We start from the raw sequence: 15,641 nt of genomic DNA, 5'->3' as shown, positions 1-15,641 counted from the left end.
CTGGTGGGGGCCCTAAAGAAACTCCAAGCAAGCTGCAAAACTGAATCCGAGGTTGCATCGCCCCTCCATCCGATCCCCTTTTCAATCTCGGCTGATAAACGGAGCCAAGGCCAGGCGGGTGGGTGGGTGGATCCTCTCCGGGCGATCTCCGGCCGCGCGCGCCGCCTCTCTCCACCTCTCCACCCAGCCGACCCGCCTCTCCTTGCGCACCGCCCCGGTTCCTCCTCCTCCGCCTCCTCCTCCGGGACTCCAGCTCGCTCAGCCTCCGTCCTCCATCCTGCAAGAGCAGCAGCAGCCGCAGCAGCAGCCTCCTCCTCCTCCTCCGCGATCCTAAGGAGCCGCATCGCGCGCAAAGCCCGGGCCATGGCGGTGGACGAGGCGGGCGCGGGCGGCGGGGCAGCGGCGGCGGAAGGCTCGGAGGCGCCCAGCCCCGGCTTGCTGATGGAGATCGTCAGCTCCCCGCTCAACCTGAGCCTGCTGGGCCTCTGCCTCTTCCTGCTCTACCAGATCGTGCGCGGGGACCGTCCGCGCGCCCAGCCCGAGGGCGAAGAGGAGCCGCCGCCGCCGCCCAAGCTCAAGCGCCGCGACTTCACCCTGGCCCAGCTGCGGCCCTTCGACGGCCTGGCCGACCCGCGCATCCTCATGGCCATCAACGGGAAGGTCTTCGACGTCAGCCGGGGCCGCAAGTTCTACGGGCCCGGTGAGCATCAGACCCCGCGGAGACCCACCCCACGCCCCCCTACCCCAGCCGCCTTCAGCCCCAAAGGGGAGCCGGGCGCGCACAGGAGCGCCGCCGAGAGCCCCGGGTGGGGGGAGAGGCTGACCTCCATGGGCCCCGGGAAGCCCCAGGGAGGATCCCCCAACTCGCAGTCAGCCAGAAAGGATCCCCCAACTTGCAATCAGCCAGAAAGGATCCCCCAACTTGCAATCAGCCAGAAAGGATCCCCCAACTTGCAATCAGCCAGGAAGGATCCCCCAACTTGCAATCAGCCAGGAAGGATCCCCCAACTTGCAATCAGCCAGAAAGGATCCCCCAACTTGCAATCAGCCAGAAAGGATCCCCCAACTTGCAATCAGCCAGAAAAGGCCCAGAGAGGATCTCCTAACTAGCAACCAGATTGCCAGGGGGGGGGGGATTTATGCTGAGGGAGAGTTTCAGAAGTAGATTCCTTTGGATTTGAGGATTTGCTGTGTTAAATTAGAAGTATTTAGTGGGGTGGATCTAGGATCCAATCTCTGGTTTCTTTTCATTATCAGATTTCTACACACCCTTCTTCCCAGCTAAGCAGCTCCGGGCATTTTAGCAATAAAAAAACCATGCTGCCAGAGAGAGAATTTTAAAATAGAATTTAAAAAACTGGAATTTAAGATGGTTGAAGGAGGCGGTGGGGGCTCCTTCAAGCCACCAATCCCCCCCCCCCCCATGTTTGCATAGCACTCTTTTACTTACACACACACACACACACCAGGTCAAAGGGCAGAGCCAGGCCTGGACACTGTTCTGGAAGGCCAGAATAGTGGGGGGGTCCAGCCTCCCTTTTGGGACAACAGCCGAGAATCCTCCTTTCCGAGATCCTGCCAGTCGAAATTCTTTTAGACGGGATCTGCAGCATACTTTCCCTGCCTAATCAGGTGGGAGAGGTCAATGGCACAAGCACGAGATGGTTGTCAGATTACACTTTAAGAACAAGATTAGACTTTCACCCACACAGACACACACTTGCACACACACACACATGCCTCTTTCTGCTCCCTGCTGTCTAAGGCCATTTTTTTTGTGTGTGTGAAATTTTCACGGGCCAGGTCACACACACACACACACGCACACACACACGCACATGCACGCACATTAGGCACATCCAGCCATGCAGAATGTACCTGCCTTTCCTGCAAAGGACGAGATAGCAAGATTGTCTGTTCTGGGAAGGTGCCCCTTGGAGGTTGAAACTCTTGTGTAAATGAATAGTCAATCATCATCACCATCATCATCCAGGCATAGTTTTTGCAGAGTCGCTTTGAAAATGTCACTTCCAAACACTGACCTGGTTGGAAAATGGACTCTGGCCCGACAAAGCATTTCCAAATTTGTTGTGCAAGAGGGGCAAAGATAATAACTCGGCCAGAGTCAGGCAAATTCTTTTGAGGTCTAAAATGTCCACAGAACTTAAAATTACCGTCAATAATCAGGAGCCCAATAGCATCTGCCTTTTAATAATGGGTGGGGGTTTATTATTTTATTTTTCTTCTTATTTCTTTTATATGGTGTTCTTACATCCTTGTAAGCCACCTTTGAAAGGGTGGCTCGGTGGCTAAGACGCTGAGCTTGCCAATCAGAAAGATCGGCAGTTTGGCGGTTCGAATCCCTAGCGCCGCGTAACGGAGTGAGCTCCCGTGACTTGTCCCAGCTTCTGCCAACCTAGCAGTTCGAAAGCACGTAAAACAAATGCAGGAGAGATAAGCGCGGATTGTTCCATGGGCAGCCATGGAAAGTGGAAATGGAGAGATAAGCGTGGATTGTTCCATGGGCAACCACGGAAAGTGGAAATGGAGAGATAAGCGTGGATTGTTCCATGGGCAACCACGGAAAGTGGAAATGGAGAGATAAGCGTGGATTGTTCCATGGGCAACCTCGGAAAGTGGAAATGGAGAGATAAGCGTGGATTGTTCCATGGGCAGCCATGGAAAGTGGAAATGGAGAGATAAGCGTGGATTGTTCCATGGGCAGCCATGGAAAGTGGAAATGGAGAGATAAGCGTGGATTGTTCCATGGGCAATCCAAGGAAGGCTCTTGGGGGGGGGGGGCGTGCATGTGATCCCAACCAGTGGCTCGTGTTTCCCCATAAAATATTTATGGCTGTGATCCGATCTGCCGTTGCTCGGGAACAAGCTGTAATATCGAAAAACCACGGGAGACAAAAGCTTCCCAGCCAGCTTGAAAACCATCAGGGAGCGTCTTCCTTCAGGTAGTGATCGCTGTTCTTGGCAAAACCACGTGGCGCCTTTGAGCCTTTGCGGTTGTGTGAATCAACCCAACGGGTTCCGGGTGGAGTAGCAGGGAGTGATCGCCTTTCCCTGGGAACGGGAAACCATGGAAGCGTGGATTGTTCCATGGGCAGCCACGGAAAGTGGAAATGGAGAGATAAGCGTGGATTGTTCCATGAAAAGTGGAAATGGAGAGATAAGGGTGGATTTTTCCATGAAAAGTGGAAATGGAGAGAGAAGCGTGGATTGTTCCATAGGCAACCACGGAAAGTGGAAATGGAGAGAAGCGTGGATTGTTCCATGGGCAACCACGGAAAGTGGAAATGGAGAGATAAGCGTGGATTGTTCCATGGGCAACCATGGAAAGTGGAAATTGGGGGAGATAAGCGTGGATTGTTCCATGGGCAACCACAGAAAGTGGAAATGGGCCTCCCCGTTGAAGAGTATTTCATACGGTTAAAATATATAATTTAGGACGGGTGCATGCAGGAAACATGCCGTTCTGGGCCAGGCGCTGTTGCCAAGCAAGCAAGCAAGCCCGCCTGCCTGCCTTCCCCCTCCAATTTCCATCTCAAATTCCACGTCGTCTAACCAGCAGGACTTGTTCTTGGAGGGGGATTATCCCCCAGGTTTTAAGAAGGCGATCGAAAGGCTGCAACGTTGTCCTTTGTGTGGTGCCAAAGAACTGCCTTTCGCCACTCCGCCTTCCCCGTGGGAGGAGGGAAGTTGTGCATTGCACAAGGCCAAACAGCTTTGCCTCGAAGGGCCCCCACCCCACCCTCCGCCCACCCCCTCCAGTTCTCCCTTTCAGAGATTAGGTAAGGAGCAAGAAAACCAGAACAGCTCCAGGCAAACCTCCTCACCTGGCATTGGCCAAACAGGTTTCTCCGTTCCTTCATCTTGAGATGTTTACCAAACCTTGCAAACTATTCGAAGTAAGCTTTTATCCCACCTGGGTTGCCTTGCTTCGCTATTACGAACCCTAATCACAAGGAAGGGCTCCAGAGCTGGATAAAAAAGGCCAGATGCAGTCTAAACATCTGGCTGATTGCACGGCCTTGTTGATAGACTAATCTTCACAAAGCTAAAGGTTTCCAACCCGAATTCTAGAAGTACGTCATTGGTGCTCTTTCTTGCAACCATGCCTTTTAAAGCTAAACTTTATAAATTTTACTATTGTTTGCAGTTGTTAGGGTTTAATAAACATCGCCTTGTCCGGATATTTAAGTTGCTTAACGCTGCATTTTGTAACGTTAAATGTTTAAATTTTGAGGATCCAAATGTAACAGGACTTTCAAAGTAGGGACAGGAAGGCCCCTGTTCTGGCGCAGTGGTTAGAGTGCAGGACTGCAGGCTACTTCTGCTGACTGCCGGCTGTCTGCAATTTGGCAGTTCGAATCTCACCAGGCTCAAGGTTGACTCAGCCTTCCATCCTTCCGAGAGGGATGTGAAGCATTGTGAAGTGGTATATAAGTCTAAGTGGTATTGCCCTTCCTTCCTCCCTCCATCCCTCCCTCCCTCCCAGTGATTAGAATGCAATATTGCAGACTAACTCGGCCCAGTGTCAGCAGTTCAATCCTGACTGGTTCAAGATTGACTCAGCCTTCCCTCCTTCCGAGGTGGATCAAATGAGGAGCCAGATTGTTGGGGGCGAGAGGCCGACTCTGTAAACCGCTTAGAGAGGGCTGGAAGTCCAAGTGCCATTGCTCTTGTTGTAACCCTGGGCTGTTCTCTGCAGAGGGACCTTACGGCATCTTTGCTGGAAGAGACGCTTCCCGTGGCCTCGCTACTTTCTGCCTCGATAAAGAAGCTCTGAAAGATGAGTACGACGATCTCTCGGATCTGGACGCTACGCAGAGAGAAACTCTGAGTGATTGGGAGCAGCAGTTTACGTGTGAGTATTTCGAACTTTGTCCAGCCTTAAGGGCCACTTCCCACCGGGCATTTGTTTTTTAAGAGGGAGCATAACTGTAAAGATGGATAGACAGAAGGAAAAGTTTCTAGGGATTTGGAAATGGGATGTGGAAAGTGGCCTTGGGAGAGGGAAGAAGAGATGCTCCCTAGGGCAATGTTGGCAAACCTTTTCGGCACAAAGTACCAAAACTGAAGCACACGCACATGTGGAGGGAGCACCAGAAACCAGACGAGCAGGTCCCCAGCACGCGCATGCGTCTTCCAGTTTCTGGCACGAATGCGCACACAAAGACTAGCTGGCCGTTGTGTATTCATGCTCCGGAAACCAGAAGCTCAACTTCCCAGCATGCGTGCCAGGGAGCTGCTCTTCCAGTTTCTGGAAGTGCGCAAACCCAGAACCCGGAATAGCAATGGGCGACGGCTGGTGTGCCTGGACAGATGGCTCCACGTGCCACTTCCGGCAAGCGTGCCATCAGAGTCTGGGCAACTGAGTGTTGACTGCCCGAATGCCCTTCCTGTCACCAGTGCGGAGTTTTCTTCAGCAGATATGTACTCATTGTGCCCAGAGAGAGAAATCTCTGCCTCTATCTAGGTAAATCTGTACATCTGTTTAGCATTGTAGCCAAAAGAGATTGACCAGTAGCACAAGAGTTCAATGGTCGTGGGAAATCAACAGGCAGTCCTTGACTTACAACCGTTTGTTCAATGACTGTTGGAAGTTACAACGGCACTGAAATTCGCTTAGCAACTGGCATGTACTTAAGACGGTTGCAGTGTCCCGGGGTCTTTTGAGACCCTCTGACAAAAAGTCAATGGGGAAGAAGCCAGATTCCGCTTTAACGACTGTGTGATCTATTTAAACAAATACAGTGATTCAGTTAACAACGGAGGCAAGGAAGGTCGCGAAACGGGGCAAAACTCACATAACAAAGGTCTCACTTAACAACAGAAATTTGAAGCGCAATTGTTCGTCGCAAGTCGAAGACTATTCTTTGTAGGCCATCCACCTTTTTGTGGAATCTAAACAAAACCGCTTCCTTTTGGCTTTGACGTTGGTAATACTGTGTTCCTTGGGGAGGGTGGAATTTGATACGAAGTACAAATATATTGACATAATAATTCTTTATTTTGTGTGGGGGGGGATTTGTCTTTATTCAGTTAAATATCACTACGTCGGCAAACTGCTGAAGGATGGGGAAGAACCGACCGTCTATTCCGACGAAGAAGAAACGAAAGATGCGAAACACCGCAAGGATGATTAGCGAACGGAGCAAGGAGCCTCCCAATGCTAGATGGTTTCTTTGCTTTTAATTTTTAAGGGACATTTTTATCTTATCAACCCCCCCCCCCCTCTTATTTTACTCCTTCTTATATCAGCCGTTTTTAGACATATTATTACTTGCAATGACATTGCTCTCAACGCTGCCCTTTTTAATCAACGTCCCTAAGTAACTTCAGTGCTAACTTTTTCCAGTCCGGGCCACGGGGCTCAGCGGGCAGTAGAACAATGGCCATAACTGGTTGGTGGTACGTAAAGGACCTCGCCAGCCAAGCAATGGCCGTAGGATTTCCCTTTCGCTTAATGGCACTTTGCAGGGTGTCACTCTTTGAGGACCTGTTGAACGGACGTTGCAATGTCTGAAGGTTGACCCTGGACCAGAAAATACCTCCTTGTAGGAGATACTGCCCTGTCCTTCAACCCCCTTTGGGTTGGTGGGCGTTCAGAAAGGGTCCCTGTATCTTCCCAGCCCTTTTCTCTATCTTTCTTCCTTTTATACAAACTTGTCTTCCTAAGATTGCCCATCGCTTGTGTATCCTTTGACTGAACTTCGTCCTTCACACGGATTCCTTTCCCGTGTGCATTTTCTGCCGGGAGGGAGAGGAGGGGGTTATCTCATATCCGATCCTTAGGAATGCAGAATGTAGTGGGTGGTTTTATTTTATCTTTTTTGTTTTAATTTTTAATCCTAGCTCATGTAGCTCATTGGAAGCGGTTGAAAAGTGGTTTTTATAGAGATACTTCACACCCAACTGACTAGCTTTGAAGCAAAACAACTTTCTATTTTTTTTTAAAAAAAGAAGGCAATACTTTTATTACAAAAGGGTAGAATAAAGATAAGAATTAGTATGGAATGTGACCTCACTGGGCGCAACGAGACGAGGCGCTGTTCTTGGGAAGGAGGCTCCTTGAGAATGTGGCCTTGGTTGTGTTTTGTTAACCTCCTGGGTCAGGCAGGCTTGATGGAAGGCATGCTGCTCAGCTTAATTCTCTGTAGAGAGAGGAGGCTCCATGTTTACTGCAAATATCAAAGTCTCCAGGCGCGGCTCCAAAAACAGGGAAATGCAGCTAAAATCGTTTTCTTTTGAGAAGGAAAGTTTTCATCTTTCGACTAGGCTCCTTGACTGCGGTGCATATCTAACGAGTTTGGTTTAGTTCAAGGGTCGGCAACCTGCAGCTCTGGAGCCGCAGTGTGGCTCTTTCATCCCTCTGCTGCAGTTCCCTTTCGCCGGCCGGCACCACAATGGATAGGGCTTTCGGTTAGGACAGGTAGAGGAAAAAGGACGCTGCACTAGGAGACTGGTGGGGGAACCGGATTTCCGGTTGGCTCCAGAATTGAACGGGGGAGAGGGGGGGCTTCTGGTTAGGACCTTTGTGGCTCTTTGAATGTTTAAAGTTGCCAACCCCCGGCTTAGCTGCAATGCGATCATCGTATAATTGGTTCATAATTAGTCAGCTTGAAGATCTTAGCAGGATCTTAATGACGTGCGCAAGCAGTCCCACTTTCTTGATTTCAGATATTAACTCCCAAGTTTCACTCTAGGATGATGGATCCACTGCCCAGATATTCTACTAACTCTTGGGTACATTTTGGGGTGCAGTTGAGGCTCGGTCATTTTGTGCAGTCGTTCGCAGCGGTGGAATGGGCGGGATTTAAGGAAGTAGGAAAGGACTATGGAACCCAGAAACATGTTTCAAGGAAGTTATTCCCAAGTTTGTTTCTTTTTCCACCCTCTTTATATACTCCCCATTTTGCTCTAAAACAAGAGAGACCTCTTCTCCTTTGCTTCTAAAAAAACACTACTTTTCACAACAAGCAATAAATACTGTGACTTCAGACTTCTTACCTTTGTAAATCGAAAGTACAGGATTTAGATTTTTGTTGCCTTTTCCCACTCCCCCCCCCCCCCCCCCAAATGTACAACCTTCTTCGAAGATCTTTGCCTGTTTTGCTTGTTGCCCTAAAGACAATTAACTGGCTGAAATGTTGTGACCTACCTCTGGGCTTTGTTAGGATAATTAACAAAAAGCTAATTTTTAAAAAAACGCTTCTTTCTAAAGTCACCATTCTTGCAGAGTTGATGCTGAACGATGCTTCGAATCCAAAGGCGGGATGGTCGTACTTGCTTTGTTTTTAAAGGCGAGGAAATAAAATTCTTCCTACCAATGTGGTTTTCTTGGATTTAATAAGAGGAGGTACGGAAGTCTGCGCTCCAAAATCACATGGGAAAGAAAGGTGCTTAGAATGGAATCTCTTTTTCAGGGATTTGAACTGCTGGGGATGTAAAGCTAATTGGTGCCCTTTTCAAATTCTTGGAAGACACAGCACGTTGCTCGGTGCCAAATGCAGCCTTAAAACCAGGAGTGAAATTCTACCGGTGCATCAGAACCAGTAGTAAAAAAATGCTTTTAAAAAGTAAAAAAAAAGTCCCGACGATCGCGCGGCGTAGCTGATTGTTGCACTTTTTAAAAACTTTTTTTTAAGCATTTGTTTTTACTACCGGTTCTCCCTCTTCTCTACGCTGCTTCAGTTTTCAATATTCCGAATGGCTTACACTCTTAACACAACCGCAAGTCGGCTCTTAAATGTGATGCCATGGAGACAGCAAGGTCTTCAAGCTTCTTCAAAGCCCTTTTAGATCATAAAGCGCTCTGTTTGGGGGAGGAGGGGGTGTCAAGTCTAAGTAATGGAGTAGGTGCCCCGTAGATTAGTCGCTTATTACACCCATGAGACGTGTGGCTCACCCCAACCCACCTTCGACTTGCAGACAGTTGGACCCCCTTCTAAATATAAACCTGGACGCCAGCTACTGGCTGTTTTCTCCTAGGCTGAGAGACGTTCTTGAAAAAATAAATAAAAGGTGCTACAATATTGGCCGGGGGGGGGGGGGTATCTCGAACCTTGGTGATTTGAAGACCTACGGACTTCAACTCCCAGAATTCCCCAGCCAGCAGAGGTGGCCGTTCGTCAACGCATAAAGCTCTTTCCCAACCTAGTAGCCCCCTCGAAATGGGTAGACCTCAACTCCCAGAATCCTCCACAATGATCGCCTTGGCCGGGGAGTTCTGAGAACTGAAGTCTGCATGCAGAGGAGATGGCTAGGTTGAAGAAAACTGAACTATCAGAAACGTCTCTGGATTCTAACTTTTAAAGGAACCACTTATCTAAGGAATTGGGGTGGGTGGGTGGGGGGGAAATCCACATTTTATTCCACCACTAGCTGATAACCCGGCGTTGCCCGGGTACTTATTAGACAGGAATGGTGATGTCAAGTGGCAAGGTAAGTGTGGAATGAGCTGTCCTCCCTCCCTCCATGAACATCGCCACAATTCCTAAAGGGCAAGAGCCCTGATTTCGGCAACAAATTAGTTTAAAGTGTTTTCCCTGTGCCCCCAGAAACGTAGTTGCTAATGTTGGATCTTCCCCCTTAACAGAGGGAGCCCCCTTGTGAAGTGCTATGAAGCCGTTACCATGGCAACTTCGCCACTGTACAGTAGAAGCCATTTGAAGGCAGTACAGTAGAAGCCATTTGAAGGCACAGCAGGCTGTATCTTAACACAGCACACACCCCGAGGGGCCTTAGGGGTATTTTTCCAATGTTTCAGTATTTGTCTCCAGAGAGTAAGGTATCTGTGTACCATGTTTGGTTGAAATTACTCGAGGTGTTCTAGAGTTATGCTGGAATACACACACAGGGCCATTAGATTGATAGATGATAGATAGATAGATAGATAGATAATAGATAGACAGATAGATGAGAGATAGATAGATGAGAGATAGATAGATGAGAGAGAGAGAGAGAGAGAGAGAGAGAGAAAGAGAGAGAGAGAGAGAGAGCGAGCTTGGACTGCCTATACTTTTGATTATGATGCTAACCCCAGTAAGTCCTTTCCCAGAAGCTGGAGAATACAGGCGTGTTGGGAAGCTGCATTCTTCCTTGGTCTTTTAGGCTTATAAAACAGGTTCGGTGATTTTCCAGTGAAGGAACCAAGCACTTTTGAAAAGTGAGCGCAAATGTTTTATTCAAAAGGAGTATGCACATCTGCAAATCAGTTCCAAACAAAGACGAAAGAGAGAAAGACTCAAAATGGGGGGCGGGGGGAAACCCGGAAATCGCGTCTGCAACGAAAACAAACATCACCGTAGTTCCCGGAAGGATGTTCCTAGAAAACAAATTTTATTCACAGCTAACTTTCCATTGGATCCAGAGGGCTAAGAAACAATGCAAGTACAAAAAAGTTCTTTTTATAGAGAAAAATACTTTTCACTCACCCGCTCGGGAAACGCATTTCTTTTCCCCTCACCAGAGCAAAGCAGAAAAGATTTAGCTTTAAGAGTTTTAAAGTTGGGACTTTCAAAAGCCGAAAGAAACCACCACCGATGACCAGCAGCAGGACACACACAAAAAAAACAGCCTTAAAGCACAGAAAAATCCCTGCGTACTTTTGGGGTTCTTTTACTACTTTTATCGGAGCCCAAGTTCAACAAACGTATGCTAGCTAAGTCATATCACTAAAAAGTACTATGACGTGGAATAAATAAATCACGTTAAAAGTGAAGCGAAAACTGGAACCAAAACGTCCTTGTCTCCCCGCCCCCTTTGCATGGAATTGTTCTCTAGGAAATTACGGTCCTGCGATCCAGAGCGAGACCATTTGGTAGGCACTCTCAAAGAAGGGCCAAATCATCAAATGTGGTGACAGCCATTTAAGAGGGGTGGGGGGGTCCTTTCAGTTTTCACCAGCCCTGTGTTTGTTTCAAGCAATTTAACACCGCCCCAGAGGTTTTGTCTTGCTAACGGGCATCCCAAACATCAACCAAGAAGTTTCCGTAACTCCGTTTTTACCGTTCAAACTAACTTTTGTGCCACGGATGCCAAGAAGGTCTCCGTTGAAAAAACCTACGCTGAGAGTCTCGGGGGGGGGGGGGGGTCTTCCTACAAAGAAACCTGCCCGAAACCCACTGTGTGGCTCTTGCAAAGTCACTAAATCGGCAACAGACCGACAAAGGAAGGGAAAGCCCCCACTGGAGGAGGCCCTCTGGAGAGCTTCCCTGGAGGGGAAAGCGATGTCCAAAGCTCTACCTATCTCAGATGGAGACTCTAGTTTCTGGGCACAGGACGTTAAATCGGGATCAAAGTGGATGCAATGAAGATTTGCAAGATGAGCTCAAAGGAAGCACGAAGGTGCTCATACGGGGAGCTGAAGGGGATTCAATGGACGGAAGCTGCAAGATGGAAACGTTAGGTCAGCGATGGCGAACCTTTTTGGCACTGTGCCCAAACCAGAACACGCGTGCATGCTTGCGTCCGCCGGAGTGCCGGAAATCCAAAGACCAACTGGCGGGAGCAAGCATGCCTGTTTTTGGCTGTTTTCAGGCCGTTTTCAGACCACTTTTCGTGTGGTTTTTAGGCCATGTTTTGGGGCTGTTTCCGGCCCCCCAAAATGGCCTGAAAACGGTCCAAAATACAGCCTGAAAACGGCCCGGTTTGGGGGCATTTTTCGGGCTGTTTTTGTGCCATTTTCTGATGCTCTAGCGCCCGTGAAGACCAGCATGCGCACCTGAAACGAGAAGAGCAGCTGATGACATTGCAGGAGCCCCCAGAGAGGGCTCACCGTGCCACCTCTGGCACGCGTGACCTCATCGGTTTGCCATCACGGCACTCGGTAGATTTCATGCTTTCCCAGTTTCTGCCCATTTAAGCCCCAGCATCCTCCAAAGATGCTGTCAGTCCAGTACATGGGAATGGCCGGTACCTTCATCCTATCAGCGTTTCTTCTGCCATCCGGGATCTGGTGGCCGTTTCAAGGGGATTTATTTAGATCAGCAATGCAGGGAGACTAGGGGGAGCCCTGCAATTCTGGAGATCATCTTCACTCCATGAAGATGAAAGAGTTTTTGTCTCAGATCAGGGGGGGGGGTTTAAGTGGACGGGTCAACGCAAAGCTTTGTTTGAGGGCAGAATAACAGTGAGGCAGCAACAGGTTGAAAAACTGAGTATCTTGGTTACCTGGTTTTCCAAAGGGGGGATCCCGTAAATGGCAGAGATTGGACAAAATTTCGCCCCGCGCTATCCTGGATAAAGCTTTTTCTAATCTCGGGGTGGGTTTTTTTGTCGTTAAAATTATAAAAAACATCTTCCTTCTCTGCCTGCTACAAATATGGTACTTTTTTCTCTCTCCTGCCCCGTTTTCTCTTTCTGGCCATATTGGGGAGACGCTCGGTCTTTGAATTGGGGGGGACAGGGACTTTTTTGAGCTGTTGGGGGACCATGCACGACTTCCCGAATTGTACGGTCGTTCAAAAGAAAAAAAAGGGGGTTCGTACAGACCTCAAGTCTGGTAAATCGACTCTCTGCCACCTGTTTTTAGGAAGCGAAGAGTGTCTCACCCGTGCTGCTCTTCCTTTTCCAGCATGCAGGAGATCCAGTACACCCAAAGCTAAACACAAACACACACACTCCAACCAGCCCCAAGGCAATATATTATCAAAGTTCAGGCTCTGCAGAGAAGCCCTTTTAGAGGGTTGGTATAAAATGACCTAATATGAACTCCTACTCGAATTGTTTCCAAGGTTCCCACCGTCCGTCGGAATCAACCAAACTAACCTCCTCCCCACTCCACCCCTCCTCCCCACAAGCCGCCCCCCCCCCCCCCGGTAGATGGAGTCCAGGCATGAGCTGAGCTGGATTATTTCAATGGGAAACCAGAGGACACCATTTCCAGCTTCTTCTCAATAGGAAAGGACCCTGCAAAGCAGGGGGAGAAAGGCAAGGAACCCCGAAGAGTTGAGGGGGACGTCTTGTTGGCCGTTCAACGTTGACTTGCTTTATCCGCCAAGTTCTTTGGGGGCCACCTTCCTCCGTCTACGCGTCCCGCCGTTTCTTACTCCACCCCTGAGCTGCCCTCTTTTATCACCTTTCCACCAGGCGCCTGGAAAGTCTCTGCCGCTCTTCGGCTCTGCGCCTTCTCTCGCCGACGTCCGCGTTCCCCTTGTCCGTCGTCACCTGGCGAGCTTCCTCCTGCAGTTGAGAGGCACCAAAACGGAAAAGGTCTTTTATGTTGACTGTCCCATCCAAGGCCCGGAGAGTCTTACATTTCACTTTGTGATGGATGAGCTTGCTGCATTTCCTCTGGATCTCGCTGAAGGACTCCAGCTCTCCGCGGTGGTTGGTTTCGGGGAACGGAGCCTCCTCATCCTGGAAGGAGCTGTCGGAGAACCGTTTCCTCTTCTTCTTCTTCTTCCAGCTGAGGTCTCGCTCCTCTTCGCTCGACAGCCACTGGAATTTCGGCTCTTCGTAGCAGAGTTGGCCGACGGGTCTCTCGAACCTTGCCTTGGGCTTCATTCCGGGGGAATCGCAGCATTCTGCACTGGAGCAGAAGCTGCGGGAGCTATGTCTCCCGCCGTGGCCCTCGCGGCCCACGTTCTGGACGCGTATCAAGAGCTCTTTGGCCTTCTGCTGGCGGCGGAGTGGCCACGTCTTGCCGCTGCCTTGGTAGCCGCCGTTTCTTTGCTCCGGCGTGTTCCGGGGTTCGTTAAACGCCTCGCTGAAATATTCCGAATCGCTGCTGATCTCTTCCAGCAGATCTTTCAGTTTGTACATCGTGGGAGATGACAAGGCCGTCATTGCAGTCGTTTGTTCTTGGGACGTCTTTGGGTGAGCCATGTTGTTGCTTCCTGCTGGGATGGGGCTACGCAAGATGTCCGGCGGGGAGCCGACACTGTCCTCCTCCAGGGAATCGTCCCATTCTCCCTGGTAACTTTCGCTAAACTCCTGAGGGCATGCCGGGTCTTCTACAGGCTCGGATCGTCCGTCGGTCATTTCCCAGGGGTCGCCCTCGTCATCCTCCCGAGGCTCGTTTTCAGGAAGATCCGATCCTAAACTCTCTTCTCTCCAACAGTCCTCGTCTCTATTCTTCAGTTTGACCCGGAAGCCATCTCCGGAACAGGACACCACCCTGTTCCACCAAGAGGTATCCGACGGGCTTTGCGCGCTGGGACAGATCCGTGCGTATCGGGGCGTTTGGTAGTAGTTGAGTAAATAATGTATGAATTCATCTGTTTCATAAACCTTTTGCTTCTTCTCCCGGGCTGCGTCGGGAGCATCCTTGAAGGAACCCAAGTGGGGTCTCAGGTAATCCCACCTTTCGGGAGACGAGTCTATCGCTTGGCAGTCCTGAGTGACCGTGACTTGCAGCAAACCCCCGGCATGAAAGGGGTGTATAACGTTCTCCGTGAAGTGGCTGGTGACGGCCCTGGCAGCGGGTTCGTTCGAAAGAGCTCTCCCGAAGGAAGGAGGGGAGGCAGGCAGGTCTTCAGCCAGGAATCGCTCTTCTTTCTCTTCTTCGATCGCCACGATTTCCAGCAGGGCATCGGGGCAGACAGGCTGAGTCTCATCCTCCACTTCTGGATGTTGAAGGGGAGGCACATCCGTCTCCTCCTCCTCGTGTGCCTCCTCTACGGGAGGGGTGGAAGAAATCTTCTCCTCTTCGGGTTGGGGCTCCGGAAGATGGGCCTCCGTTTGTCCAGAGGACAGCACAAAATTCTTGAGGAGAAACGGAAAGACAATCGGAATTACTGCACAACGAAGCCAAGGAAATTCTCACGCAGTCTTAACAATGAAAGCTCTTACATGCCATTTGACTTTCATCCACTCTATCTGCCTCTGCCTAGGAGTGAACTCACAGCCTCAGGATTGTGAGGCGAGAGCGCCAACCTCTTCTTAGACTGATCAGTTTAATTTGATTTAATTTGATCTGAGGCGATGCGATCTGATTTGTTTTATATAGCCTCCCAATTCAACCTTGTGATCCTGAGTGGTTTACAATTCTAAGATTATAAAACAATTAAAGCATTTTAAGAAACATATATGGGGCATATTGTTGAGGACCCAGATTGTTGGGGGCAAGGGGCTGACTCTGTAAACCGCTTAGAGAGGGCTGGAAAGCACTGTGAAGCGGTATATAAGTCTAAGTGCTATTGCTGAGAACCATGGTGGTGCAGTAGGTAAGAATGCAGTATTGCAGGTGAATTCTGCCCACTGCCAGCAGTTTGATCCTGACCGGCTCAAGGTTAACTCAGCCTTCCGCCCTTCTGAGGTCGGTAAAATGAGGATTCAGATTGTTGGAGGGTCAATAGGCTGACTATGTAAACCACTTAGGACTGCAAAGCACTATGAAGCCGTATATAAGTGCTATTGCTATTGCCCTTCCTTCCTTCCTCCTCCCCTCCCCTCCCAGTGGTTAGAATGTAGTATTGCAGGCAAACTCTGCCCACTGCCAGGAGTTCCAATCTCATCAGGCTCAAGCTTGACTCAGACTTCCATCCTTCTAAGGTCAGTAAAATGAGGACCCAGATTATTGGGGGCAATAGGCTGACTCTGTATACAGCTTAGAGGTGACTGGAAAGCACTGAAAAGCGGTATATAAGTCTAAGTGCAATACCTAATGGCTACGTACACCAAGC

General features: G+C 49.6%; 2 protein-coding genes across 9 annotated transcripts in view; one reads left to right on the top strand and one right to left on the bottom strand.

The window, feature by feature from the left end:
- The first annotated feature begins 247 nt into the window (after window positions 1–247).
- PGRMC1 (progesterone receptor membrane component 1) lies at window positions 248–8,342 on the top strand. The gene is made up of 3 exons (XM_081964297.1): window positions 248–700; window positions 4,721–4,876; window positions 6,055–8,342. Exons 1-3 carry the CDS (start codon window positions 364–366, stop codon window positions 6,156–6,158), a joined length of 597 nt encoding a protein of 198 aa, XP_081820423.1. The 5' UTR covers window positions 248–363; the 3' UTR covers window positions 6,159–8,342.
- Window positions 8,343–10,336: 1,994 nt separating this feature from the next.
- Window positions 10,337–15,641, bottom strand: part of LOC309397837 (A-kinase anchor protein 17B-like) — a 19,991-nt gene continuing 14,686 nt past the window's right edge. For all 8 annotated transcript variants that reach the window (XM_081964215.1, XM_081964212.1, XM_081964214.1 and 5 more), the window contains one exon: window positions 10,337–14,721. In XM_081964215.1, the coding sequence (XP_081820341.1) occupies window positions 13,090–14,721 (1,632 nt within the window). In that variant the 3' untranslated portion in view covers window positions 10,337–13,089. The remainder of the gene's footprint in view (window positions 14,722–15,641) is intronic.

The sequence above is a fragment of the Natrix helvetica genome (assembly GCF_964273705.1).
Source record: "Natrix helvetica genome assembly, chromosome: 11".
In the NCBI taxonomy this organism is placed as follows: domain Eukaryota; kingdom Metazoa; phylum Chordata; class Lepidosauria; order Squamata; family Natricidae; genus Natrix; species Natrix helvetica.
The sequence above is the reverse complement of the archived record's forward strand: the minus strand, read 5'-3'. Positions and strand labels throughout refer to the sequence as shown.

Excerpts from the sequence above, each read along its gene's own strand:
- PGRMC1 (XM_081964297.1), top strand. The coding sequence starts at position 364 with ATGGCGGTGGACGAGGCGGGCGCGGGCGGCGGGGCAGCGGCGGCGGAA. Across the intron at positions 701-4,720 it reads CCGCAAGTTCTACGGGCCCG|AGGGACCTTACGGCATCTTT; the intron begins GTGAGCATCAGA and ends TGTTCTCTGCAG. Across the intron at positions 4,877-6,054 it reads TTGGGAGCAGCAGTTTACGT|TTAAATATCACTACGTCGGC; the intron begins GTGAGTATTTCG and ends GTCTTTATTCAG.